Source organism: Phaethon aethereus, assembly GCF_964289735.1.
Source record: "Phaethon aethereus genome assembly, chromosome: 13".
NCBI lineage: Eukaryota > Metazoa > Chordata > Aves > Phaethontiformes > Phaethontidae > Phaethon > Phaethon aethereus.
The window spans coordinates 1,485,007-1,512,094 of NC_138589.1; the positions used below are offsets into that span (position 1 = coordinate 1,485,007).

A 27,088-nucleotide genomic window follows, 5' to 3' on the forward strand; every position below is an offset into this window, starting at 1 on the left:
TTGGGCATCAGTGCGGGTAAGTAATTCTTAGTCAGGGCGTATGGCTGTCCTGTGTTTTTCCATGCCCTGATTTCTGTGCCACAACCATTTTGGAGATGGGCTGGCTCCTCGTAGAGCTTCTGCACTTTTTTCTCATGCAACATGTTCCCAGAAATTTATGATACGGGTACGCTGGAGCCTGCCTTTGCGTGGAGCTTTCTGGCATGCGGCAGGTTGTGTTGGGTTTGTGCCATGTGAAAACAGAGTTTCCAAAGCGGAGTGGAGACGGCATTGAGTACTGAGGTTTGTGATTTGGCCTTCACCGATAACATGGGTTGCATCTCCAGCTTTCGCACAGATTACGGACAATCCAGGCAATCTTAGTGACAGTTGACCAGGAAATCAGAGGCAGCAATTTAGCTGTCAACAGGAGTTGTGATCGGCAGTGCTTGTTCTTCAGATTAAAAGAAGTTTCTTTATGGTGGCTGTACCTATTATTTGAGCTTTTGGGATAAAAGTGAACATCAACGCAAAGCTAAATTTCACTACAACTCAAACTGATAGATAGCAGCTGTTTTTACTGATGGATAAATGTGATCCTTTTCAGAAAACCCTGTTGCTTTACCTTAACTGATGTGGAAAATATTTAAGGAACCTCGGTTTAGAGGGCCTTGTTGCAACCCCTTCACATCCTGAGAGGCACTTCTTCTGGAAGACTTCTCTCTCCAGAGAGAAGTCTTGTGTTTACATAAATACTTTCTCGTTCATAATTTTCTTACCTCATTAAATACCATTTTAGGGATTGTTTTTAATAGTAGCCGAGTTCTAGCCCCCTGCGTTCCGCAGTGAGCTCTGACGTCGCTTTTGGCGGAGTCATTTAACTGCTCTGCCTCAATGTCTCTGTAAAATGACTCTTGCCCGTTATCTTGCAAGATTTTTCTGAAGGTGTCTTAATATTTTATAAAGGTGTTCTTGCCCGTCAGCTAAAAGTTGAAAAGTCGGCATATAAGTGAACATGTGAATTATTTAGTATGATGAGATTCGAAGGCTGTGTACGGGATAAGCTTTTGTGCCCAACTTGTTCTTTGCCCCTGCCACTTAATAGATAAATGGCAAAACTCCTCATCTGAATTTTTTTTTTTTTTTAATCCCTGTCCTACCTTGTTTTGTGCCCCTGCACTTCTCCCCACCCCCTCCAGTGTTGTGTGTCAAGGAATATAATAGATATTGCAGTACAGTGATGAGCTGATCATGCTAGAGAGCTTTTTGAGCCTTGCCTTTGCAGATAGAACCAACCTGCTTTGTAGTTGTGCTTTAAGCGTGTTGTGCTCTTTAGAGGGCTATAAAAACGGCTTGTAGCACATCTTGACCTCTCTGGTATAGGGAAGACCAGATCATGTTCTGACTCTGGCAGAAGATGACCCATCAAGCTTGTAGGTTAGAAGGGCTTGCCATTTTTATTCATTCAAGGAAGTAGGATTTTTGTCTTGATTACTGTATTCTGTGGTGAGGAGCATGCTAGGTAATGGTGGAATGGATTCATTAACAAATTTCTGGGGCAGGTGGAACAGACCATTCCTGTTGACACGGTACTGCCCATGTTGCAGCCATCCAGAGCCTTCTGGTTTTGTTTTTTTCTTTTTATGAGTCAGTAGGTAGTGTCATTTTATACAATTAAGTGTAGACTGTGGTTTGATGTTGTTTTAGAGGCTAGTTACCATGCAGTAGCTGTCAAATGGTAGGAGTTGCTAATCTGGTCTAAAAATCGCCATTCCAGATCAATATTGTTAAAAGGGAAATTTTACGATGTTGCTTTCTGCTTACAGTCTCCGTGGTGGATCAGGCAATGCTTGTTAGCACCCACGTTCTGCTGGACCTCCCAAACTCTTGCAGGCCTTTTTAGCTGTCTTCCTTGGAGTCTTTTTGATCTTTGGGTCACTGTGTCCTTTTGTTCCTGCTCTCTGTTAATATGAGAGAGATGCTGTGATTTTTTTCATTTTTTCTCACCCACCCCCCCCACCCCCCCCCCCCCAACTTCAGATGCTTGCCACATTGAAGTCCTTCTACTGTGAGGGTTTGGTCTGAGCTTTGTCTCTTTTACAGTTGCAAGTGCAAAGTACTTTATTCAAAAACATGGAATAGCCTCTGAGCCAAACCTACAGCTGGGCCTGCCAAGAGTCCTGCACGTTTTGATTAACATCATCTGGTGTTGCTCTGTAGTGGCCAAACTGGCCTTGGATGAATCTACTTGATCTGCTGGGAACTGGGGCACGGGGAGGCCACTATACAGCCGATTTTCTCTGGGATGTGTGCAGTGATGTGGTTACGCTGCTCCGTTACCTCGTACGCGATTCGGTGTGATGCTACAGGGACTATGAGAGCTGAGCATGTCCAATCCCTACTTTAAGAAGTTCGTCCTCCACGAGGTGAAGTGGTTTTATTTTCTATGTACACATTGGTCCTGCAGTGCAGCGTTTGGGCCACTACTGCATTCAAAGTTGTTTCACCGCTTTGCAGAAGAATTGGAAGCTGTTACAAGAAAGAAGGTACATGGATAAAAAGTTGGGGTGTTTACTAGCTAGGATTTCTTCATTTCCTGGTGCCCCTAGGTAAGTGGGTTTTGGGGACTTTTTTTTTTTTTTCCCCTTAACGCTTTCTGGGCAGATGTCCAGGCCTTTGAAGTTCTGCCAGGAAGATGCTGTAATATGCTAAACACGCTGCTCCCTGGTCCTATTCCTGTCCTGCAGCTGGCGACCGGACTGTACCTCCTCTTACATGAACCAGCTAGACAGCTATTCCATGCCAGGACCATGCCTCCCCTAATCCCACCACCCCAAATCTATAGCATAGGTTGCCGTGGCCACTGAGCAGCTATTTTTTGTAGGCTGGATATGAAAACAGAAAGATGTGTTGTTGCAACAGTAATAGGTGATCTGGTTCTGAAGCATGGTTGAATGAAGAAAAACAAAGCTACCTCCTTGCTCTCACCCAAGCATCTGATGTTTGTGCAACTTCATATGGTTTGGCATAAAGGCTGTAAAACTGAACTACAGCTGAGATGCTGCAGCACCCCAGATGCTTCTTGGGGCAACAGGCTTTTCTTGACCAGGCATTTAGCTTCTAAGGCTGTAGGAGCACAGCTGTAGAGGTGAAGCTCTAGAGCTGAAGGCTTTGCTAGGGGCGAAGGCATGGCTTCACTGCTGTGCGCTAATGTGCACCAAAGGTACGTCCGCTGGCAGAGCCAAGTCCACCACAGGATGGTAGAGCAGTCAGTAGAGGGTGGTTCTTCTTCTGCTGGGAGAACGGCTCCTTCCCCATATTTATTTTTCCCTGTCCCCTCAGACGCCAGTCCCTGCCTGGGGCTGCTCTGCCCAGGAGACTGTAGAAGCAACTCTGAACAGCAACATCCTCCTTCGCCCTGCACCGTATTCATCTGTTCAGCCTCTGTTTAATGTACCTTCCCCTCCGCTGGCATCGTACTCTGCAGCTGCCAAAGACCCAAGCTGGCTGAGCAGCAGCAGCAGTGCAGAACATGGTCCAGCGGCGACGCTGGGCTCCGTAGCTGGCTCCACCGTCAACATCCCATTCCCCAAGCAAAGTTTGTACATCTGCTTCTGCTAGACTTTGGATTCAATAAATCTTATTAAAATTATTTTGTTTGGTTTGTTTCAGTGTGTTGACACAAGTTCTTGTCCCTCCGCGACTACTGTTTGCACGCTGCTTGCCCTGGCACGGGCAGCTGTGGGAGCTAGGCTGGCTGGCCGGAGGAGTGGGAAGAGGAATGCCACAGGAGAAATACTGGACAAAAACAGGGAGGGGAGAAAGATGAAAAGTGGTTCAAAATACAAGAGTAGGCACAGGTAAAATCCAGAAAGGTGCAGACACTGCAAAGAGTTCTGCGTAGAGCAGTCGCTGAGGTCTCTCCTGAAGAATTAGCCTCCAGACTCTCACATTACTCAGGATACAACGGGCACAAATCCTGTTTACAAATCTTCAGATTCTTTCCGAGGAGCCTCCCACCTCCTCTTCATGTGACCAAATGCATACTTCACCGACATCACTTACTACTTTAGATGTTTCAGGTTTTCCTGATCGCGGGTCAGGCCACCACCGAACTTGTTGTGAGCAGGACCCTGCCCTTTGCAGCAGCTTCTGCAACGGGTGCTGGTTCCTTGAATGTATGGGCTGAGCGGCAGTGGAACATGTTTCTCCCCTGGAATGTGCATGGGCAGGGGATGGTCCATGTGGCAACGGTAAAGTCCAGCTGTCTGCCATCTTTTTAAGCCTGGCACGTGACAGAGCAGGAAGAGTCTGAGGTATCAGGCTGTAATTTACTGGAACAGCCATCATTTTCCATGATCTCTGTGAATGTTGCCTTCCTGGTTCTCCCATGTCCGCTGGCGAGTCTAGCATGTTTGAACCTTGCTGCACGGGGGGGAGGTCATCAGTTTCCATCCTTCTCCACACTCTGTGCGGAAGGAGCCGCAGGCCAGCAAATACCTGTTGCTCTTGGTACAGGGCATCCTCCGCTGCGTTGCCTCTCGTGTATATGGCCTGATGTTACGTGCTTTCAAAATCGAGCAGCGTATCCAGGTCCTTGTGTTCCTGCATGTGTCATGTAGCCATGATGCTAGTTTTACCCAGTCCCTACCAGATGAGGTTCTGTGCACGTTGCTCTTGAAGTGGAAAGATAAAATGACGTGTTATTTCCACAGTGCTAAGAGGTAAATGGTGTCCCAACCCGATAGTACCAGTTTCCTGTTGCTGCTTTGTGAGGCAGAGCCTGATCTCAGGTGTAGATGTTCAGGGCCAAAAAGTCAAGAGTAAAGCAGGACTGCTGTTGAGTGGGCAAGGAGAGATCAAAGAGGGATGGATGTAGGATGGTTAGGAATACTGGGTAGCACACTTCATCTAACTCCAGTGCTCGCTTAGGAGTGAGCATTTATGAGTTGATCCTGTAACTGGGTCCTGAAGTTACTCAAGACTTGTCTGCCATGTGGTCTGATGTTGCATAATTCTGGCCTGTTTATCAAGCAGCAGCAATGGAACTTGCTGTTCTTCCCCCCCCCCCCCCCCCCCCCACTGTGTGTTGGGATCAAGATAGTCTGCCCAGAAGATCAGTGTATCTGCTTTTTCTTGTTAGCAGGCCAAACAGAACTTCGGTTTGGTGCTGAACGTAGAAAAATATCCTCCCAAGCACTACTCATGGTTTCTGGTTTTCTTTCTTCCCATTCTCTGATTGATTGCACAGTTTGAGTTATTCTGCATCTGTCCGGCTCTTAATAAATACTATGCACATAATTTGAGTTTGGGGTTGAAGTGTTCATTTCAAAGGGACAGCGTTTGAACCTCTTTTGTTCACTAGCTGCTGAGGTCCCAGCTGCAGAGTGGTTCTGCAGGAGCCTTAGGAGGTGGGATGTTTAGGTTCTGCTTTGCCCACTACCGTGGGCCAGGTGGCCAAATCCTTTCTGTTCTCTGCCTGTCTTCTCTCTTCAAAATGATTTTGTGCTTTTGAGGAGAGCATGGGGAAGGAAAAGGAAAGAACGGGAGAACTGTGCTGACTGAACCCTCCAGCCACACTAGCTCACTAGATTTCAGACTGCAGCATGTGGCCTTTCGGGGATCCATGATCTACTTAGTACAAAAAGAAAAGCACATTCTTCAATCTTGTTGTCCAGATTTCTGAAATTTTTTAAGGAAGCTGCACTTGCATTTGAGAATTTTTAGACATGGTCAGCTGCACGTAGGTGCGAAGTGTCCACTGCTGTAGATGTCAGCATCAGTCTAGATGTCTAGATCACCAAAGGACTGAAATGGGATGTTATTTAAACCCCACAGCCTTGTTGGAATGAGTTGCCAAACAGAAACTTTTTGTGCATGGGTACTCCCAAGATTTTCTTTAGAAGGAGCTGCCTGCACCTCACTAGCCCAGGATGGACTGCTCTAGCTGTTGAGGATTGCGAGCTCCTGAGTGTGGTAAGGTGGAAGGTGTTGGAGAGGAGCTGTGGGAGCAAGCTGAGGCTGAGTGTGCCGGCGGTGAAGATACCAGATCAGAATCCATGCAGAAAGAACATTGTCACTTCGTGGGCAAGAGCGATGACGTGTTTTGGACTGATAACGATAGCATCACGCAAACATCAGTTTGGTGGTTAAAAGGATAATAAAGGGGAGAATGCTAGGATTAACTCGCAGAGGGATCGTACAGAGAACAACTATAACCTGCTCCCTTCTCCATGGTGCACCTCCATCTCCATCCTCAAAAGTAACACCGTAAACCTGCAAAAGTTTCAGATGGTGATGCTTGGAAATGCAGGAAATGGCTAAATAGGCGAGGACTCATCAGTCTGGAAAAGGACTGATTATGGGGGATTTTGTAGAGGTCAATATAATGATGTACGTTCTGGAGGGATTGAATACATAGTTTGCTGCCTTCAGTGCAAGAACTACAGGGTGTCAAATCCGAGTAGTAGGAGGCGTGTTTTCGTGCCTCTGGGAGACTCCTTGTTGCAGGATACAGTGAATGGTGTGAACGTTCACATGTGCTTAAAGGAGGATTGGACAGTTTAATGGCAAGGAGGTTGTATGAGGAGTCCAAAGTGAAGAGAATCTCCATCTGGCTCAGTACGTGTCTCTGCTGTGGGTGGTTGGAAAGTGGTAATGCTCTTCAGTAAGAACTTGGTACGTGCATGTCCGATGCTTATGCTGTCTCATAAGCATCCACTTCTTGAACAGGACACGTACGCGGGTTGACCCCCTATCCCCTATGGCCACTTTCTTTAAGAACGTGCGGATAACATCTCATCTCTGCCTTCTGGGTCACAACAGTAGCTTCTGGAAGTACTTGAGTACAAATGGTGCGAAGGTTAAAACGTCCGGAGAATTTGCAGATGTTAAGGGAAGGCGTATAGGAAGTCTGATTCAGCCCTTATTAAAACAGCATTAGATTTTCTAAAGGAAGAAGCTGTTGAGTGACTGGAGGTGCGAATGGTGTCGTAGGAGTCAAAGAAAAGGTTGTAATATCATAGACCTATTACTAGGTGGCGATAATAAATTGTTAATGAGGCAGAAAAGTCCCAAGTTTTCAGCAAGTGGTTTTGTATTTGGAGAGAAGTTGGAGGATGTATTTGCAAAATACGTGTGATGAGTTATTCCCCGCTCTGCTGGTAACGGGAGATAATGCCAGACGCTTTCGATAGGGATATGCTATTTAAGTCAACAGGCCCAGATAACTTTGACCTAGAAGTGTTAGAAGTGCTGATTGTTATTTTTAATTTGGATTACTAGGAAATTTCAGCATGACTGAAGTTTGCCAGTGCTGGAATGACCTGTATGCCATTACCCTCATGTTTATTCTGGGCAGAATTTTAGAAATACTGGTACATTGTTTGGTTAATAAACAACTAAAGGTTAGGCATATAATTAACGCCACTCAGCTTATGTTTATTGCAAGTACAGTAAGTTCTCTCAAACAAATCTGCCTTGTTTTTTTAAGATGACCATGGTGATTTGATAAGGCTGACAGCCAGGATTTAAAACACTGAGGGTTGTATCAGGTCTAGATTCAGCACTACACAACATTTGAGTTGAAAAAGTTAACTCTGTGTATCATTAGCAAAGTGCTGGATAAGTGAGATTTCCTGAACTGGTGCTATTAGTAGTTGTCTGTGGAGAATACGATTCAAATCAAGCCTTTTCCAGGTATTGTTGCAATACATACCAAATTTGACAGGGTCCTCAAAGCCTTTATCCAGTCACTTCTCATTGGAGCTCATCTCATCAATGAGTTCCTCACCACCCTTGGTGGTACAGCAAGTACTAATACTCTGAAGCACAAGTCTTACAGGAGCAGGAGGAGGGCTTTTTTCAGTAATCCTTAGGTAACAAAACCTTTTTTTTCTTATACTGCACAACCTGTAGTGTCTGCATTGGCACAAGTATTTTGTGAAATTGTCCTCATGGTTGGGCACGGTGTTGCATTTCTCATGGTAGCCTTACCTGGTGCGTGATGTGTGAGCATCTGGCTACTTAGATGTAACTGGTGAAAAGGTCTTATTGAATGCTTTGTAATGCCAGGAGTGTTTTGTATGCAGAAGAGCAAGAAGTTTTTATTTGCAATGTATTATTAAGTTGCTTGGGAGATAAATTGATTAGAGCTATCTGAAGTTACCAACAGCTTCATTAGAGAAGTTCTGAACTGACACACATGTAACAGGTCTGGTTTTGGGGAGACTAAAATAATAGATCAGTGATGGCAGGCTTTCACGGGCCAGCATCAGAGAAAATAAAAGAGATAGTGGAAAAGAGCCACGGTGTTAAAAACTCAGTATTTCAATGTTATTTTTACTATATGGAGTCTTAGCAGCGAGAGTTTGACAACAGACTCTAGAGCCTCTATCACTCCCTCCTTTGTTTTTGACAACCCAGTTTGGCATCGTTTTTGAGCTTGCTGAGGGTGCTGTCTGTGCTGTTGTCCCTGTCTTTCATAAAGATATTAAACGGGACTAGTGCTACTGTCAACAGCTTGTTTGGAGCTGGTCTGAGGGAAGACGGAGCTGACTCTTGGGACATCTCAGTTCCTGTGGATGTGTGGGACTAAACAAAGGAAATTATTCACCATTTCTAGGCTAAGATTTGCTAGGAGTCCTTCACACCTTTCACCCCCAAACTTTGCCCTGAGGTCCAAAATCTTGGATCGTGGTATGTTTTCAGTCTTGCTCCATTCCCTGACTTTCCCGTTGGCATTCATGTGGTGTGGTGCAATAAACGGAAGGCCTTGGGCATGCACCGAATGTTTCATGCTTTTCTGAGAAGCCCTGAGCATGTGGGTCTGCTGATGATAAGATACCTGAGTGCGTGTAGCTGAGCACCATTTTACAGGGTTAAAATTCGAGTGCCCTCATGTTGTTGTTTTTGTAGGAAAATCGTGGCTTGCTGAAGTGCTCCAGCCCACCTTCACCAGGCTCCTCCCTGTGGTTTGCACTGTGCTTGGACTTTTTTTGCCATATTGCAGGATGTGCACTTTCTACTTTTTAACCCCTCTCTTCTTGTGATCTTGTGATCTTTGCATTTCCTCCATAGTCCTTTTGCCAAAACCATTGTTCCACATTTAACAGATTCTACACTAGGTTGTAGAAGACCAGTAGATGGTCAAAGCACCTTCTTTTGCTTCCACTTCAGTTGGCACCGTCTGCCTAAGGATCCAACCGTATCCATTTAAGTTGTTATTAATGTTGTGTCTATCTCAGGCTTTTTGATAGAAGTACATCTCTCTGTGAGATGTGGTTTTGACTGTGTAATTCATAGGAACGCTCCAAAGAGCTGGAGAAAATCCTGATTCTTCTGGAAGTCTTCTATATGACAGAGTGTGTCATGCTTTCTTTAAGCTCTCTGGTAAGAGGACTGTTCCTCATGACTCCCTGCCTGCCGGCTGGTCTCCTAAGAGAGGCAAGGATAAACCATCTTGAGCAGTAGTGGCCCCTGAAGTTGGCAGGCACGGGTTAGTAGATTCAGGTGGCATTCACTGGATCACCTGTGGCCACAACCATGGGAGCACTGTCCTCTCCTCTGCAAGAGGGAGATGAATCCTGAAAAGAGAAGACCAATGTCTTGCCTGAAGAACATGTCAGCTTTTAAAGGAAGGCTTAATCTCTCTTCTTTGCAATAGTTACCAGTTATACCTGGCGTTCCTACATGTAGGAGATTCACAAAAGAGTGTAGAACAGAATTGGAGTAGGATAGAACAAAATCAGGAACTCAGAATAACGAATTACTGCGAGATGTAGAAAAGAGCACGTGATTGCAGGGTGCGCTCCCTGAGCCCAGCTTTAACCTTAGGCACAGTGTTACTGGCAGAAGAAATAAAAGATATTAATGTTAGAATCGACGACTTTGAAAATTGCCCACTGACATTTAAGGGTTGTGTTTTAAGCTGTCTACAGAATGCGAAATGTTGCTCAAGGAGACACAGAATTCTTTATCGAATGTTAGAAGGGAAATGTAAATATGAGGATGCAAAAATTGCCTCTAGCCATTCGGTTACGCTTACAGACAAAGCTGCAATTGGCTGAGAATTATTTTATTAAATGCTTTTGCTGGAAGATTGTGTTAGTGGGAAACACAAATGTTTTACAAAGAGGAGCTTGTTTCACCGCAGGCAAGATAAAACAGAAACAGGGTTTTAATGTTTTTTTAAAAGAAAAAAATCCTTGTCAAAATGACTTTCGGCAATCTGTTCTTTTTATTATTTCTCATAAGGGACAAATGAGGTTGAAACCCAAACGGTGTGTTATGACTGAAGACCATTAATTTCTTTTCAGGTACTGGTGTGTAAAAAGTAATCTTGGAGTGAATCAGGAGTGGGAATCAAAACTTCGAATTTCCTACCAAAAAATTGCGTCCTGAGAGCTGTAGTTGCTATGTCGTTCTGCTAAGCTCCATTGCTGACCTGTTCTTTTATCTTGTCTTTTGCAGGATGGGATAAACATTCTTATGGGTACCACGGTGATGACGGGCACTCCTTCTGTTCTTCGGGGACAGGACAGCCCTATGGCCCTACGTTCACCACTGGAGATGTGATCGGCTGCTGTGTCAACCTTATCAACAATACCTGCTTCTACACAAAAAACGGCCACAGTTTAGGTAAGTAAGTAAAGTTGTTCGCGGGAGGGGGATGCTCCTGCCCTGCTCTTGCTGCTGTTTACTCAATACTTCGCACGTGTTGTAACTCTTGTCCCACATCTGTGGGTAAGATTTAAGAAACAGGGGAGAAAAAGAGCACTCAGCAGCGGTCAGGAGTTGTAAACTGGCTCCAAGGCATGAATACTTCCGGCACGTAAAATGTTTTCTATGCTACTTGATTTGTTTAGGTAGGTTAGGATTGCATCCCCAGCTTCTACTCCTTTCCTCTGCCGCTGCACAGACAGTGGGAGGTTGGATAAGATGGCTAATGTCTGGGAAACAGGGAAATAAAGAAGTGGGAAGTTTCGTTAGTGTATTATTCAACTACCTACAAAGCCACTGTATCGGTGTCTTTTCATTTTTAAAGGGACTTGTCATTCTGGAAGCCTTAACACGTTGGTCCAAGCATCCCCAAAGCTAGACATTAATTCAGCATAAGAAGTCTTGCTTAAGCACTGACGTGTAATTTGGTTCATTCCACAGTTGTTTCAGTAGTTCTCTTAAAGTTAAGGACTTCAAAATTTTGCCCAAAGGAGTATCTCATATCTCGTAGATGTTTTCCAGGCATATGTCGTATCTGATTTGTCTAAAATAGAAACTTGTGGCTAAAATATCACCTAAAATATCTTCCCCTGGGATGACATATTCTCCACCCCACATAAATTCTTGTCGGTTTTTTTTGTCACCTAAGACATGCAGTAAATTTTGATAAATTCATCTAAATTTTTGTGCTGGACTTCATTTGGTTTGGCAGGGACAAGCACTCCTTTCCTCCTTTCCTTTGCTTCTCCTTGCTGTGTCGATTCTACTTTGTTGAATTCATGATGAAGAAGCTGGTAGAAAAATACCCCAATCAAAACACTTAACAGAACAAAAGTTGGCTTGAGTCACTGGCTGGGCAGGTGGAAGGAGTAGGATTGGAGTGCAGTGTGTGTACCTGCAGAGTGCATAATTTCTGGTGAGCTCTCGGGGAAGAGTACTGGGCTCCCCAGTGTTAGAGGGAGTTGGATGTATTGGACAGAGTCAAGCAAAGGCCTGCCAAGTTGACAGAATCATAGAATAAGGTTGGAAAAGGCCTCTGAGATCATCAAGTCCAACCATCAACCCAACACCACCATGCCACTAAACCATGTCCCAACGTGCCACGTCCACATGTTTTTTAAACACCTCCAGGGATGGTGACTCCACCACCTCCCTGGGCAGCCTGTTCCAATGCTTGACCACTCTTCCAGCAAAGAAATTTTTCCTAATACTCAGCCTAAACCTCCCCTGGCACATCTTGAGGCCGTCTCCTCTCGTTCTATCGCTAGTTTCTTGGGAGAAGAGACCAACACCCACCTCACCACAACCCGCTTTCAGGTAGTTGTAGAGAGCGATAAGGTCTCCCCTCAGCCTCCTCTTCTCCAGACTGAACACCCCCAGTTCCCCCAGCCGCTCCTCATCAGACTTGTGCTCCAGACCCCTCACCAGCTTCGTTGCCCTTCTCTGGACGCACTCCAGCACCTCCGTGCCCTTCCTATGGTTGATGATGATGATGAAGGGATTGGAGCATCTGTCCTAGGAGGAAAGGCTGAGAGAGCTGGAGCTGTTCAGGCTGGTGAAGAGGAGGCTCAGAGGGATCTCATCAATATGTATAAATACCTGAAGGGAGGGTGCAAAGCAGACAGAACCAGGCTCTTCTCAGCGGTGCCCAGTGCCAGGACCAGAGACAGCAGGTTCCTGCCGAACATCAGGAGACACTTTCACTGAGGGTGATCAAGCTCTGGCACAAGTTGCCCAGAGGAGTTGTGGAGTCTCAGCCCTTGGAGGTATTCAGAATTTGTCTGGACGCGGTCCTGGGCAACTAGCTCTGGGTGGCCCTGCTTGAGCAGAGGCGTTGGACCAGATGGCCTCCATGGGTGCCTCCAACCTCAGCCAGTCTCTGGTTCTGTAAAGGTAGCGCACTATGCTACATGTATAGCAGAGATACGGATCTGAGATGCGGGCTTTTCCCCCTCAAATCTGAAGAAAGATCCTTCCTTTGAGGCAGAAACAGGAAGGCCTGGTGCTCATGCATTTTTTTCAGTATTCCTCTAATTTCATACCCACCATTTGTTGATTTGTGAGGGGATGGTTGCCTAGAAATGAGGCACATGCCTTCTGAGAAGCGTTCTCGATTGAGTCTGTGACCGTGCTTTCAGCAACTAGTCCTGATGCTTTGCAACAGGTCAAGAGGTCTCCAGCCCTGAATGGAAAAAAATAATTGTTTAAGCATCCTTTGAGACTTGTTTTTAACATTCTAATTTTATAAATGGAGCCTTGATCAGAAGCCCAGCGGGAAGCTTCTCAGACTTGAGTGTCTGATCTGGCTTCTTTTTTGAAATTACAACTATTTAGCAGCCAGACTATATGTGATGCTGGGGGACTCCTAGTGAAGACTTGTGGCTTACTGCCTAGTGAGATCAGTCACTAGTAGAGGCACTAGGAGTCATTTGTAGTCCATAAGTATTAGTTAGTTGCCCAGATTTCTAATAGCTGGATTATTCTAAATTTAACTCATAATCTCTGGGTGTTTCCCTTGTCAATCCCATATGGGAAGACAAGTTGAGGTGTGAAAGCAACAAGCTGACAGTACAGAGTAGGAGCTGTTGCTTAGGAATGCGACAAGTTCACCATACCACAGTGACTAAGGTGCTGAAATAGTTCAAAAGACTTCACAAAATCTCTCCTTTTAGTTGCTGTCCTTGATTTTTAGTCTATATTTACACAGAAGTAGTATAGTGATCTGTGCTGTGCCCCCCTGGCTGTTTCCCTTTGTTTGAGTAGGTGGTTTTCCAGCTTCACCATTTTTTAGCCTGAGCGTGCTGTTACTTTTCATCACAACGAAAGTATAACAGTCAGGAAGAGGCCAGGTCTTCTATTTAATGAATACAAATGTGTTCATTGGAAATTTAACTCCTTTTTAGTGACCAGGAGCCTGCAGAGTAGAAGGCGTGTCGGTTGAAAAGTTGTCCCGTGCTCTGTCCTCCGTTCTGTTCCCAGGGCTGTGTTGCGCCTGGGCGTTTTGGGCAGATGAAGCCAAACGAAGAGCACAGTTCGGTGATTTCTGTATTGCATTTCGTCATTACCATCCTCTGATTCTTTGCCTCGTGTCCTGCTCGGAGATTTGTTTTAGTTGGGATGTTTGGAGGTCTTTATCTCCAGTGAAGTTACCTGGCTTTCATTTCTTGACTTTTAGTGCTCCTTTTCCTTCAAAGATGTTTGGGGTTTTTTTGGGTGGAAGGCTTTTGTTTTCTAACCTGACATTGGATGATCCCTTGGGGAGTAGCCTACCCCAGCAGTGAACAATGCCAGCGGGAAGAAACAGGAAAGGAAGGGAATTAAATTACACAGTGCTTGGAGAACAGCGTTAGATTATTGCTGTCTCCTGGGTATCCTCTTCGTGGGCTTTGCAGATGTACGGTACAAGACATGAGATGTATGAGAAAATTATAGGTAGGAGACTCTCCTGAGCGTTCGCAACTGGCTCATTCATGTACCAGCTTCTTTTTGATCTGTAGTGGCATAATGCTTCCACTCAGAGAGGAGAGATGGTGTGGTTAGAGGAGACAGAGTGATGGAGGTACTAGGGAGTAGCAGACCATCAGTCATTGCTGGACTGACTGATAAAAGCCGCTGGAACATTTTACGGTCTTTTTAGAAAAGCAGAATGAAAACCTTAGCCAGGAAGACTGTTGTTAAGGGCCAGTAGTGTCTATTTGTGCCAATGATAAAGAAACGCAGCATTTAAGAGAAGTCTTCCCATTGAACACTGAGGAGAGGAGCCCCGTAGACCAGAGATAGCAGTCATCTGGCTGTTACACAGCTTCTCACGGGGACAGAACAAATAGGTCTGAGAAGAGGGGGTGAGGCAGGTGTCAGCAGAGCAGCCAAGACCAGGTGGAGGTGGGAGCAATGATTTATTTGGAAGTCAGAATGCTTTCTGCGCTGGTGGAAGCATCTCCTTGAAGATCTTGGACCCGAGAATCTCACTTCTGTGTTGTGTAAACCCAAGGTTTACCAGGAAGGGGATGAATCTGCTTTTTCTTGACGTTCCATGACATAAAGCCATTGAAGCTGTATCTCTCTCCTCTTAGGAAATGAGGTCATTCTGTAATCCTGCTGCAGATACCAAAAATATTCATGAGACTAATCAGCCCCTTTGTGATGCCAGTTAGCTTGACAGCAGGGTTTCAGGGCCACACCTCAGGGCATTTGAATTTGTCTCGCTTTTAATTACTGTAGCTTTGTCTTTCCCTAAAGATGATAAAATTTCACCATTTCTCTCTTCACCATTTTAATCCTCTCCTTTTCATCTGTTAATTAGAGAACCCCCCTTTGTTTTCTTTGGGATTTCTCTTGTTGCTTAACTATGATCTTCCATTGTCTCCATACTCTTCCATTTAATCAGATCCATCAGGAGCACTGTGTAACAGCTGTTTTCTTGGCCATGACCAATTCTGGATGTTCTGGTTGGAGCTAAGTCTTGAACTTTGTTTGGAGACGTCACGTGAAAAATGAAAACTGTTTGACATCGTATGTAGTCTTAATTCTCTGGTTTGGAAAATGTCTTAAATGTCTTCTGCCTACTGATTAAATGCTTTTGACAAGTTCTGAGCAGAGTCCTGGCAGTAAAAAACACGATGAGATTGGCTAGAAGTGTGGTGAGAGTGAATAAGGAGAGAAAGAGGGAGAAATGTGAGAAATGTTGGGGCTCCAGCCACTAAGCAGAGAGCCTTGGACACAGGGCATGATGCGGGAATGTGACTGCCGCAGGTCTCTGGGATTAAGTGGATGAGTTTGCTCAGGGACTAATGGAGGAGTGTTTCAGATCTCAGACTTTGACAGCAGACCAAGGTAAATGGAGCAGCAGGGCTATAAAAAGAGCACGCAACCCTCTGAAGTCTTGGCACAGAAAACGTCCCGTAGTGCGAGTTCTAGTGCAGGCACTTGGAAAGACCGAGTTAACCTCTAAAGTAAAATACCCTTTCTGCAACCAATTTAGAGACTAATAGGAACATTAAAGATGATGAAGGAATCTGCTTGTCATAGAGATCCACAGATGTCCTTCCCAGGTTTAACAGGTTTGTCCCCAAACCTTCAAATTAAGTTTGCAGAGAGCAAGAGCCTTGGGAAGTTTTAAACAAGTCTTTAGATGAAACAAATTTAAATTGAATGGAAAATATCAAACTTGTCTACAGCCTTGCTTCTCTGTAAGAACCCAAGTGGCTTGATTGGAGGATGACTGTTTCCAAGAGCAGGTAGAGCTGTGTGGGTTTAATAGTGCTTCTCCTCAGCAGCAAGTTGTAGAAGTATTCAAGTGTTTCACAGGCTGACATTTCCTAGTCTACTCTTCAGGATGCCCGTCTTGCTGAATGTGGTGTTGCTTATGGCAATCCATCAGCACTGCCCCTGCATTCTCAGTTACGGTTACCTAAACAGATGCTGGAGGAGTATCCTGCCGTATAGGAAATGGAGTGCTGTGGCTGATCACCCAAATGTACGTTGTCTTGTGCAAATTGAATTCTGAAATGTCTTGTGAAGAAAATGGCCAGCTATGAGGCAGACAGGGTGCTTGTTGCTGGGTGGAGAGTAGGGTTGGGCTAGAAGGTCCGCAAGCATGTTGCATGCATGAGGACGTCTATAAGCGCGTTAGTCACAGAAAGGTGGAAGTCCTTTGGTTAGATGGCAGATGAAGATGTCATTCACACTGTTGCCCAGCATTGAACCTTCTTTTAATGGTTTTATATCACCGCCTTGATGATCACGTTAACATCATGCACTTACAGGAGAGGCTCTTCACACACTGCCTCTTGCTTCCTGACCTCTTGAGCTGTCCAGTTCTTATGTTTTTAAATTTATGAAGCTTGTTATGTTAAATTGGACCAAGGCTTTGGGGGTGCTGCAGAGAAAGAATACAGTTTCAGACTCAGCTGCCTGGTTAGAGCTGTGATTCTTTTCATTTTTTGCTGTTGACTTTGTTGGATGCAGGGGTGTAGCAGTGCAGATTCAGGATGAACTCGCTAAGCAGACATATTTGTGCAACAGATCCAGTTCTGTACACGTAAAACATTTTATTGGTCTTAGTTACATAACAGAGGGTGCAAAACATACAAATGCCTTAAAATTAAGGCAATGTAATAAGAATTAATATAATAAGAATGAATAAGAGTAAATGTAATTTACAGAATCGGAGAGTAATTTTTGTTGGGAGAGATCTCTGGAGGTCATGCATCCAACGCCCCACTCAAAGCAGGACCAACTAGATTATGTTACTCAGAAGCTCATCAAGTTTTTACTGTCTCCAAGAGTGGAGATACCCCAGGGGGCTTTTCTGGTTCCCTGATTTAGTGTTTGACCTGAAAATTCATACTGAATTTTTTCCACTTAATATCTAATCAGAATTTTCCATGTTGCAACTTGTCTCTGTTGCCTCCTGTCTCCTGTCACCATGCATTTCTGAGAAAAGTCTATCTTTTCTATACCCTCCCATATGGTAGGCAGCAATAAATGTCTTCCCTAATGTTTTTAAGACTGAACGACCCCTTTTCCCTTAGCCTCTCTTCATCTTGTTGGCCTCTGCTGGACTCATTGCAGTCTCACTGTCTGTCTTGCATTGGGGAGCCCAAAGGTGGACATTATACTCCCAAGTTCAGACTCACAAGTGTTGAAGAGATGGGAGCAATCCCTTCCTTTAACCTACACCCTTACTGGTACAGCCCAGTTTACTAATACAGCTCCAGCTACACTCTTACTAATCCCGCTCAGGATGTGGTTGACCTGCAAGGGCCCACTGCTGACTCCCGTTCTACTTGTTGCCCAGCAGGACCCTCTGCATCCTTTTCTGCAGATCTGCTTTCTCTCCAATTAGCCCCAGCCTGTCCTCTTTTCTGGGAATATTACAACCTGGTAGAAGGGCTCTTCAATTCCTTTTGTTGAGCTTTGTGAGATTTGTGCTGGATCATTTTCTCCAGGCTGTTGAGGTCCTTCTGAATAGCAGTATGCCCTCCAGTGTATTGTTCACTCTCCAGTTTGGTAACATCTGTGAGCCCGCTGAGAGTGCACACTATCCCGTCGTCCAGGTCGTTAGTAAACACATTAAACTGTATTGGCCCTGCCATCGAACCCTGAGGGAGAACGCTTGGACTTTGAGCTGCTGATCACAACCCTTTGATCCTGACAGTCCAGCCAATTTTCCACCCACCTTGTATTCCACTCAAAAATCATATGGTTGTCCGTGTGCTGGATGCAGCTCCCAGCCATACGGCTACACGAGTTGTCACGGGAAAGCCGGGACGCCTTTGGCTGTGACTGATGGCGGGTGGCAGAGGAGGACTCCAAGTGGGCTGCAGACTCAAGGAGGTTGACCTCACTCTGGTGTAAGGGTAGAAACAAGCTTTCATCCAGCTGAGCAAAACAAGCGCGAAGTGAAAAAGAGGTTTCAGCTGAGGAACAATATTTAGGCAAAGTGCTGGGGTGAGGGAAATGCCTACTGAACATTTTTCTCAGTCAGGTATTCAACATTGTTTGTATACACAATTTTTGGTTGGGTTGTAGAGAGGGTACTCAACAAACAAAGTCCAAACTGCCATGATATTAACTAAACCATGTTGGCTATCTGCCAGGCTGCTAATTAAACCTTATTGGCTATGTATTTAGTAAAATATTCGAGATTGTTTTCCCGAGCATTTGATTTTGGATCTGAGCTGTTTCGAATAGTCATTAGTTGTTTCCTACGTTGACTCCTAAAATTGGTTTAAGTTACCGTTTCGGGCTGACCGAGTAACATTGCCGCTTTTAGTTAATATAGGCCTAACGTTAAAAACAGAGAACGATGTGCCCTTGCTTCTGTGCGGCTGTTTCACTGCCACCCAGAAGGTTGCGTGACTGAGAGGTGGGACGCGTGGAAGAACTGGGCATACTGGTGTGGGTACCAGCCTTCCTCTGGCTGGGGACAGAAAGCATTGCTGGGAGCACGCATGGGGCAAGACTGCAGCTTCCAGGCTGACTCCTGAAACGTTAGCCTAAAACGTGAATTAGGCTCAGCCTGAGAAGGTGAACAGGGCATGGCAGCAGTTCCCCTTGTGCTGTTGATGAGGGTGACCCAAAACCCGTGGATTAGAGCTGCTGCCGCTGGATGATCCATCCCACCGTGCTCCTGCTTCGCTGCTGGATCTCACCCGTGGCGGATGGAGGGACCTATGCCACGGGAGAGGGAGGAGAGGCACCTCCATGTTAGCGATCCAAGACAACGGCTGTCTCTGCTTAAGTAGATACCTCTTCCCTGGCACGCCCAGTGTAAACGAAAAGGGGAACCATACGCTTCTTTCCACCTCTTCTATTTGGGACTGTAGCAGCATAGTTGGGGATGAAGCTGTTCCTTGCACAGTATTTCTCAGGTGCTGCTGGCTGCAGCTTGGTCCTGCTGCAAGGCTGTTGACTCTTCACTCCTGTCTCTGGCTGGTAAGCAGAAGTAGTTGCAGCCTAAACCGAAGCAACGTTATAGTAAAATTCTCTTTCTAAAGCCAAAGTGAGTCTTGAAAACCAGCTCCATAGTAACAAAGGGAGAAGCAAAGGAAAGAGGAGCTGCTTTTTAGAAAATCAAAATTTTTGGGAGAGATGTCGGAAGCATTTAGGCTTTTTCCTGAACCTTTCTACGGATGCAAAACCTTGCAGAGGAGGGGACTGGGGAGGGAGGTTACTTCTAAATACGACAGGTGATGAAATGCAGGGTCAGAGCTGGGATTTATTGAAATGCCGTAACGTTTTGTAGAATGTTAAGGATGTAGCCAAGCAGGGAATAAAAATCCTTGTCTTTTTAATTCTAATATTTTTCCCCCCACAGGTATAGCCTTTACAGACCTCCCTGTAAGTACACCTATTTTCAATATTTTAACTAAGGATGCAAACAGAAGGGAGGGGGAAGAGTGTGGGGGGGGTGATTTTTTTCCCCCCCCCCCTGTTTGATGCCCTGTTAAAAAATGGTAACGCACATTACTGAATGGTGTGGATGCTCCTTTTTCTGAAACTTCGTAATGCTGTGGATGGATTTGTGGGCTACTCACATGCCTCCTCTCACCCCTCACTGCCTCTAAGAATACGTTGCTCCTTCTCCTGGAATTACACCAAGGATTCAAACTTCACTGCCAAGCTTCAACTATGGGGACTACATGTGCATTGAGTAGCCTCTCACGTCCCATCATCAGAGAGCACAAAACCACCTAATGATATTAGTCTCAGCTTCTTCCTCTCTCGTCCAAGTCTTGCAGCCGTGGTGGAGTTGATCCCTTTCCACGTTGTGGTTAAGGAAGGGTATTTCTGAGAATGAAGGTCGGACTTAGCTGGCTGTAGTGTGTGTGCTCATTGCACAGGTTTTGGACAAGCCCACGATGAGTAACCATCTCGTGGAATTGCTGGACGAATGTATTTGGCATCTCTTTGGGCTTGATAGTTACTCCTCTGATTCACAAGCCCTGATACTGATTTACTCTTGAGTGCAGTGACACCAGCTGAGTTACACCAGGCGGTAACGTCTGGTTGGGTCGTACAAAAGCACAACGTTCACAGTGTGTCATGAACAAAAAACTGGTTGCTCTTTTTCAGACCCAAGTGTTCCTGGACAAGGAGCCGGTGCTTAGGAAAAGACGATAAAACCAGGTCAGGCATACGCCAATACCTCCACTGCATCCATTTCTCTCATACACAGAACTTCTTGTCCCTGAGGTTGCACTCCTGTCTTTGTACTTAATAACCCCAAATGAATTTCCTCTGAGGAATTTCTTAGTTTCATAACTTGTTTAGGCCTCCAAAGTGGTCAATTTTCTTGGCTCACGTCCACCTTGTGTGGAAGGAAGCTCACCTTTATTTGTTTTGCACCTTCTGCCAAAAAATTTATTTTGTTCTTCTAATTTTTGTGCCGTGAGAAATAAGGACTAGCACTCCCTGTTCAACTTCCCAATGGGATTTATGGCTTTACAGATCTCTCCCATACCCCAGCCAATGTATGTGCTGAAGGGTGTTCCAGTTATTGAATTTGCCTTTTCACGTCAGCTGTCAATATGGCTTTTTTTTTGGTTCCAAGGCTCTTTGAGCTTGGTAACGTTTCTAAACCAGAAACCCTCTTTATGTGGGTTGTTTCACAGTAGTTTATTCACTTGATCCAAGTACAGTTTATTAAAGTAAACGAATATTTTACCTGTCCGTGAATATTAACCTTTTGATGTGAGGTCTTGTGACGACCTTGCATCTGTGGCGAGAAGACGCTTCTGTGACATATGCCTTGTTTTAGGTGCTATTTGTTTTCCCTCTGGATGTAGATTACATTAGGAATCACAGTTTTGCCATATTCCTTCTGATTTTTTCACTGCTTTGTCTTCTCATTTGGCTAGACTGCTTCTCTTCCTTGGAGGCTGTTTACCCTGGTGTTGAGTCTCTCTTATGAATAGGGGATAAATAGTTGGGGCAGGAGACCAGACAGAAGGGCTCCTCCAGCAGCGAGGTCTTGCAGTGCTGCTGAGACTGAATTCAGAGCCCTCCGGAGCCCAGGGCATCCCCCCATCCTCTTGTTTCTTGATCTCACCTTACAGGTTCTCATGCTTGTTTGTCCGTGTGTCCTGTGCAGAGGAGATTTTGGTTCAGTGTTAAACTGGAGGAAGATCTGGGCAAGTGGTTTTTTGGGGATCGGCTGTTCAAATGCCTTGTGACGGAGTCTGCAACGGTCAAACGGTATCCCTGTGCCTTTTACCAGCAGTTTGCCGAGTTGTTTTCTGTGGAAATCTGCTTCTGGCTTTTACAACAGCAACTAATCCATAACACTGGTTTTCTGGGCCAGGAAGGAGAACAGTGGATGCCCTGTAGGCCTTCTACTGTTGAGAATTATCCTTCCTGAGAGAATTTCTCTTTAAATGAGAGAAGCTTGACTGGCTCATTTCATCCCCTGACTGTGGATGGGAGCAAGAACTGGAGACTTCTGCATCTGTGTGGATTTTGGACTTCCCTCTCCTAAATGGCTAAATGGCTCAGCTGCTGTGTTGGCAGCTTCATCCTAAAGGTGCTGGCACCCGACTTCCTATTCCCATCCTCCTTTTCCAATATACTTCCCTTGAATTATTGCCTTCTTCCCTCACTCTTGCAGACTATTCTCTGTCCTTTTCTTGCCCTCTTTGCTTCCTCGGTCCATGGCTGCTTGGTTGTTCTTCCAAACAGTGGAGGTTACTGCCCTTTCCTGAAGAAGGGGATGCCAAACCCAGGACAGACTTTTGGTCTAAATATAACGACTACTGTCAGAGATTGTAGAAGTCTTGAGGTAGTAGGGAATGTGAAGGTGATAGAACTTGCAAGTGGGGTTTTTTCATTTATTACAGCATTGTGATCCAGGCTCAAACACGGTATCCATCCATTATAAGGTAAAGGAGAGAAAACATCCATCATACGAAAGATATAAAAGATAATCTGTGTCCTTCACGTGCTAAAGTCCTTCACGTGCTAAAACTGCAGTCCAAAAATTTAACTGCAAATGGAGAGTGGAAACAGCAGTCTTCCATGAGTGACCCTTGAGGTTCTCTGGTTTGAGCAGCTTGACACACATTTTTTGGCCCTGGCTCTGTTCCGTACCCAATTACTGAAATCCGGTGAGAGGCGCCGTAGGTTGGAAGCTTTTTCTTTCATTACAGCTTATGTGATGTTGAAGCTGACTGGGAGCACACAGCAGTGAGAAGCTTGGCCGATAAGCCCTATTACTTCTACATCTTTCGAGCCTAAATAACTTTTGGGGTTGGCACGTCGGTGAGATTACACAAGGGATTAACATTACCCTTCAGAACGTTACCTGTCTAGAAATTGTTTCCTTGAAGTGCTTATTGCAAGATTCCCCTTTCAGAGGCAGATGATGAAGACAATATTTTGCAATATTCACAATATTAGGAAGTTGAAATGGATATTTTCAGTTGAAAACCACATTTTGTTGTGATAATTCTCACACAAGGTGAAGCATATTTGCTTCAGCTTGTTTCACTTCCCTCTGAAGAGTGCATTTGTACAAATATACAGTGAGAGGAAAATACTGGCTTAGCACAGGCTGAAGTTAGTACAAAAATAACTGCTTGCAAATAGAAGTGAATATCCCACAAAGGGAGTTTTCCCCCTTTTCACCGAGTTAAGTCAATGCTTAGGCTTAACTTTCTTAGTTACACAAGCCCGTATCAGGTTTGTCCTGCCTGAGGGTTTGCTGAAACAATAGGAAATGTGAAAAAGCAGCATGTGGAAGAGCCCAGGGTGGGATTGCAGGGGTGCAAAGGGACAAAGAGGTTAAAAAAACAAGTCAAGCTGAACTAGGGGTTGTGGAGCAACTGGCCACCAACATCGGAGGGAAGAGGTGGTCCCAAAGTCACTGGGAAAGTCTGCCTGAAGAACTTGGCAGGAGAAGCATCTGCCCGGCCAGTGGGCTCTGGGATGATGTCTCCCTGTATCTGGCAGGCGTGGTGGAGATACGTGGAGGTCCCAACAGTTGCTAAACAGAGAGGACACATCCCACGTGTAAAAAAGGGGATTTTAACTCAGAGACAAGTTGGGGCTAGGCAACTTCCCTCAAAGATGCACATACTCAAAAGTGGCTGAAAAATATGTGATCTGTTGTAACTTGGGCTTTTTACTTCTACCTTCCAAGTATTTAGGGTGTCTGATTCCTGGCTTTGGAAGTCCTTGGGTTCATAATACTAAAAAATTAAGTTAATAAAAAAGTATGAACTGTGGAAAAGATCTGATCCCTCATTAGAGAGTCCTTGTCAGCTGTGCTTGAAAGAAAGGAGAGACTGGCTTTAGATACGGCGTTTTCCTCTGGCGGCTCCTCCTTTATCATGCTGTGGTTTCTTTGCACACCTCTAATCCAGCGACTTCCTTGGTGTGAGAATGGGAAAGGAAGAGGTGTGCTGAGTCAGCAATCTCTGATTTAAATTTCCAGCCTCTATTTCTAGATTCATTTTTTTTCTTTGGTTTGGTTTTGGTTTTTGTTTTTTTTTTTTTGAGATTTGATAATTTCAAAGGTAGAGCAGGTTGGTCAGGACCTTATCCAGTTAAGTTCTGAAAATCTCTGAGGACAGAGCTACTGCAGTCTCTCTGGGAACCTGTTCCAGTCCTTAATCATCCTCACAAGGAAGAATTTCATCCTTCTGTCCCACCAAGATTTCCCTGGCTGCAGCTTGTGCCCCTTGTCCTTTCACTGAGCATCTCTCATCTCCATCTTATCACCTCCCTTTCCGGGAGTGGAAGAGCTGCGGTTAGATTTTCCCCCTTTTTCCTCCTCTTCTCCAAGCTGATTCCCTCAGCATCTCCTTGTATTCCATGTGCTCCAGCCCTCTGACCATCGCAGCAGAACCAGACCCCGTTTATGAATGTCTTTCTTGTCCTGGGGATGTGGCTGTGAAGGAGGTGGACTGCAGCTGTAGCCACGCTAGTGAAAGCAGGGAGAAGTGATCACTTCCCACGGCACGGTGGCTCCTGTTTTTGCTAATGTGATTAGGATTCTGCTGATTTCCACCTTAATACCTTTGGTAAACAGTAAAATCCACAACTACAGTAGGTCTCAGGGGGAGATCATTTATATTGCCAATATCTCAGGTCTCCACAAGAGCGAAGAATTGGTTGAATGCATTTTCCAGATAATTGTAGGAAAGCCCCTTGCTATAGAGGAGGAGGGAATCGTCCTAGCTTTCTTTAGGATGACCATCTAACCCCTAGTAGTAGTTCTCACTGATTTGACCCAGAGAGAGAGATCTGCTCCTCCACTGATCTAACGGCTGACCTGGGTTCAACCACGAGCAAGACACTGCAACCAGGCACCTTCCAGACTTCAGTTTCACTGCGTGCGTCCGTGTGCTTTGCCCAGTGTCTGGTTTCTGGCTGTGGCGCTCTCCAGTGTGTTAAAGCAAAGTGAAAAAAACCCAACACCAAACCTGAGTTCATGAGTGGCATGAGAGGGATTTCTTCCGACACCCCACGTGCTGTCGGCAGATGCTCTGAGGATTAACGAAGTTTGTGTTGAAAACAGAAAAGTAATTTCTGCTGTAGAAAAGTAACATGACAGTGAATGGAACACGCTCTTAAAAAACGTGATCCAGAGTGATGAGAACCAGGCACCCCTGTACCTTTTCTGATGCCGTTTCTGTTTTTCCCACACTTAAGTGGGCTCAGGGTTTCAATTCATATCCATAAGCTTATTCTTAAAATAACCTGAATTCAGAGAACTTCTAGATAGACTTTACCACCTATTTTCAATGAGGTCATCTTTGGAAGCTGAATTATTGGCTGAATTTTAGAGGTATTTTCAGGATGGTAACCTTTTTGTTTTCCCCATGTTCTGGTGGTGGGTCAAAGCTTCCATTTGGATCCATGTGGTTGCTTTAAAATGAAATTCATCTATAAGTAGTGGAATTTCTTGTGTGGATGGCTTGCTGTCTTAGGATCATCAAAGACCGAACCTCAGAGCTCTACTACCATCCGTTCCCTTTTCATCAGAGATGTAAAATATTCAGACAGCAGCTTCCAAGGAATAAGAGAGTTCAGCTGAAACAGTGGAGAACATGTAGAACTGTTGATTGAGATGATGCCTATTATTATTATTATTATTATTATTATTATTATTATTATTATTATTATTATTATTATTATTATTATTATTATCTGGCTGTTGAGCTTTTTGTAGACATTGCAGCAAACTAAGCCGGAAAGTGCACACGCCATAGAAAGCAGTCATGGCATCGCTCGCATCGATCACAGCCTGCTGGGAGATTGATTCCATTGCTCTGGTTTTGCACAATAACCTCTAATAACTGTACAATAAGTTGCGGGGTTCCTTGAGATGTACCTAAAACGTTGTTGCCCCTTCCTCTTCCGTTACATGTTTCAATGTAAAGAACAGCTCTTTCGTCTTGCCAAAGCTGGGGTTAATAGAGGTTTCTTTTTCTTCCTTCCCAGTCAAACCTCTACCCTACGGTGGGTCTCCAGACTCCAGGAGAGATAGTCGATGCCAACTTTGGGCAGCAGCCATTTGTGTTCGACATTGAGGACTACATGAGGGAGTGGCGAGCGAAGATTCAGAGCACCATTAAGCGGTTTCCCATAGGAGACAGACTAGGCGAGTGGCAAGCCATGCTGCAGAAGTAAGTCGCTGTTCTCGTCTTCAGCTTCTTTCGTTCCGTTAGGCTTCAAAGACTTTTTTAATGCTAATTTCTTATGGCAAAAATTGCCGGTCAGTGAATTTTGCTGCAATTGTTTTACCCTCTGTTTTGTTGTTTAATAGTCTTTCCTGTGTAGATTGCTGCTGTTTTAAATGTAAAAGATACGGGAGAAGTTTTCAGCCAAAGACTGTGTGAAAGCTTGTAGGAATGGAAGAGCATACACTTTGAGGTGATGCACCGGGGGAAGGGGAGTGGAGAGGATACCATAAAAGCTCTAATGCAGGAGAAAAGCCAGGACGTAAGTCAGCTGAATTCAGAAATGAAAGAACAAGAAATAGCCTAAACCAAAGGCTTCCAAACCCAGCCTAACTAAAACCACAGTTATAGCATTTTATGAATTTATGACTGTTGAATGCATTTCCCATTGCGAAAAGGATTGAGCGGAACTTGATGAGAACAGTTGATAAGGGTTGTCAGAGGTCAGGAGTATCTTCTGCCTGAAGAAAGACAGAGTTGACTAAGGCTACACGGCTTGGAAGGAGGTAATTGAGGGAGGTGGAGTGTAGCTGTCTGTCAGTCGTTTACACCATGAAAAGTGTGACTAGAAAGTGATTATTTCTCAAAACACAAGGATTAGAGAAAAAGCACCTTCTGGCTTTTTAAGATTTTTTTTTTTTTCACTTAAATATGTGAAACTGTGGGACTTGCTGCTGCAAAAAGTTGTGATGGTTTAAGTGTAAATGGATTTTAAAAAATACACGTTTCAGTATTTACGGTAACTCATGGAGGCCAACGCCATAGTTATGTTTTAACCCCCCACGTCTATGGCTGTTGCTTCTAATTCTGATTACAGATCGCTCTGTGTTTCATCTTTTTATTGTATCCTTTCCCTAAACACCTGATACTGGTCACTGTCTCCCAGGAGGCTTAGATGCAGCGATAAGCGCATACATGTGACCATTCTTGTCTTCTGCCAGCCTTGTATTTAGTTATTTGCAGGTAATTCACACCAACCAGCAAAAACTTTGAAAAGCAACTAGCAGAAGCTATTGAAAATAGCAATAATATTTTTCTTCGGGGAAATCAGGAGCAGGAGGCCTTCCAGAGAGTTTGTAGGGCCTGTAGAGTATAAAAAGAGACCTTGGGGAAGATAAGACCATACCCAATTGAATTCTTTCCCGGTGTCCAGAAATCAGGTAGGTTGTCATGCTGGGACACTGCTTTGTCAGGGACTTGGCAGA

General features: G+C 44.8%; 1 protein-coding gene across 3 annotated transcripts in view; it reads left to right on the forward strand.

Moving 5' to 3' along the window:
- RANBP10 (RAN binding protein 10) overlaps positions 1–27,088 on the forward strand; it is a gene marked incomplete at its 5' end in the record, with an annotated part of 54,649 nt that overhangs the window by 12,638 nt on the left and 14,923 nt on the right. For 2 of the 3 annotated variants that reach the window (XM_082005520.1, XM_082005521.1), the window contains 3 exons: positions 10,450–10,617; positions 19,520–19,542; positions 25,645–25,829. In XM_082005520.1, the coding sequence (XP_081861646.1) occupies positions 10,450–10,617; positions 19,520–19,542; positions 25,645–25,829 (376 nt within the window). The remainder of the gene's footprint in view (positions 1–10,449; positions 10,618–19,519; positions 19,543–25,644; positions 25,830–27,088) is intronic. The other variant, XM_082005522.1, reaches the window with a different exon arrangement.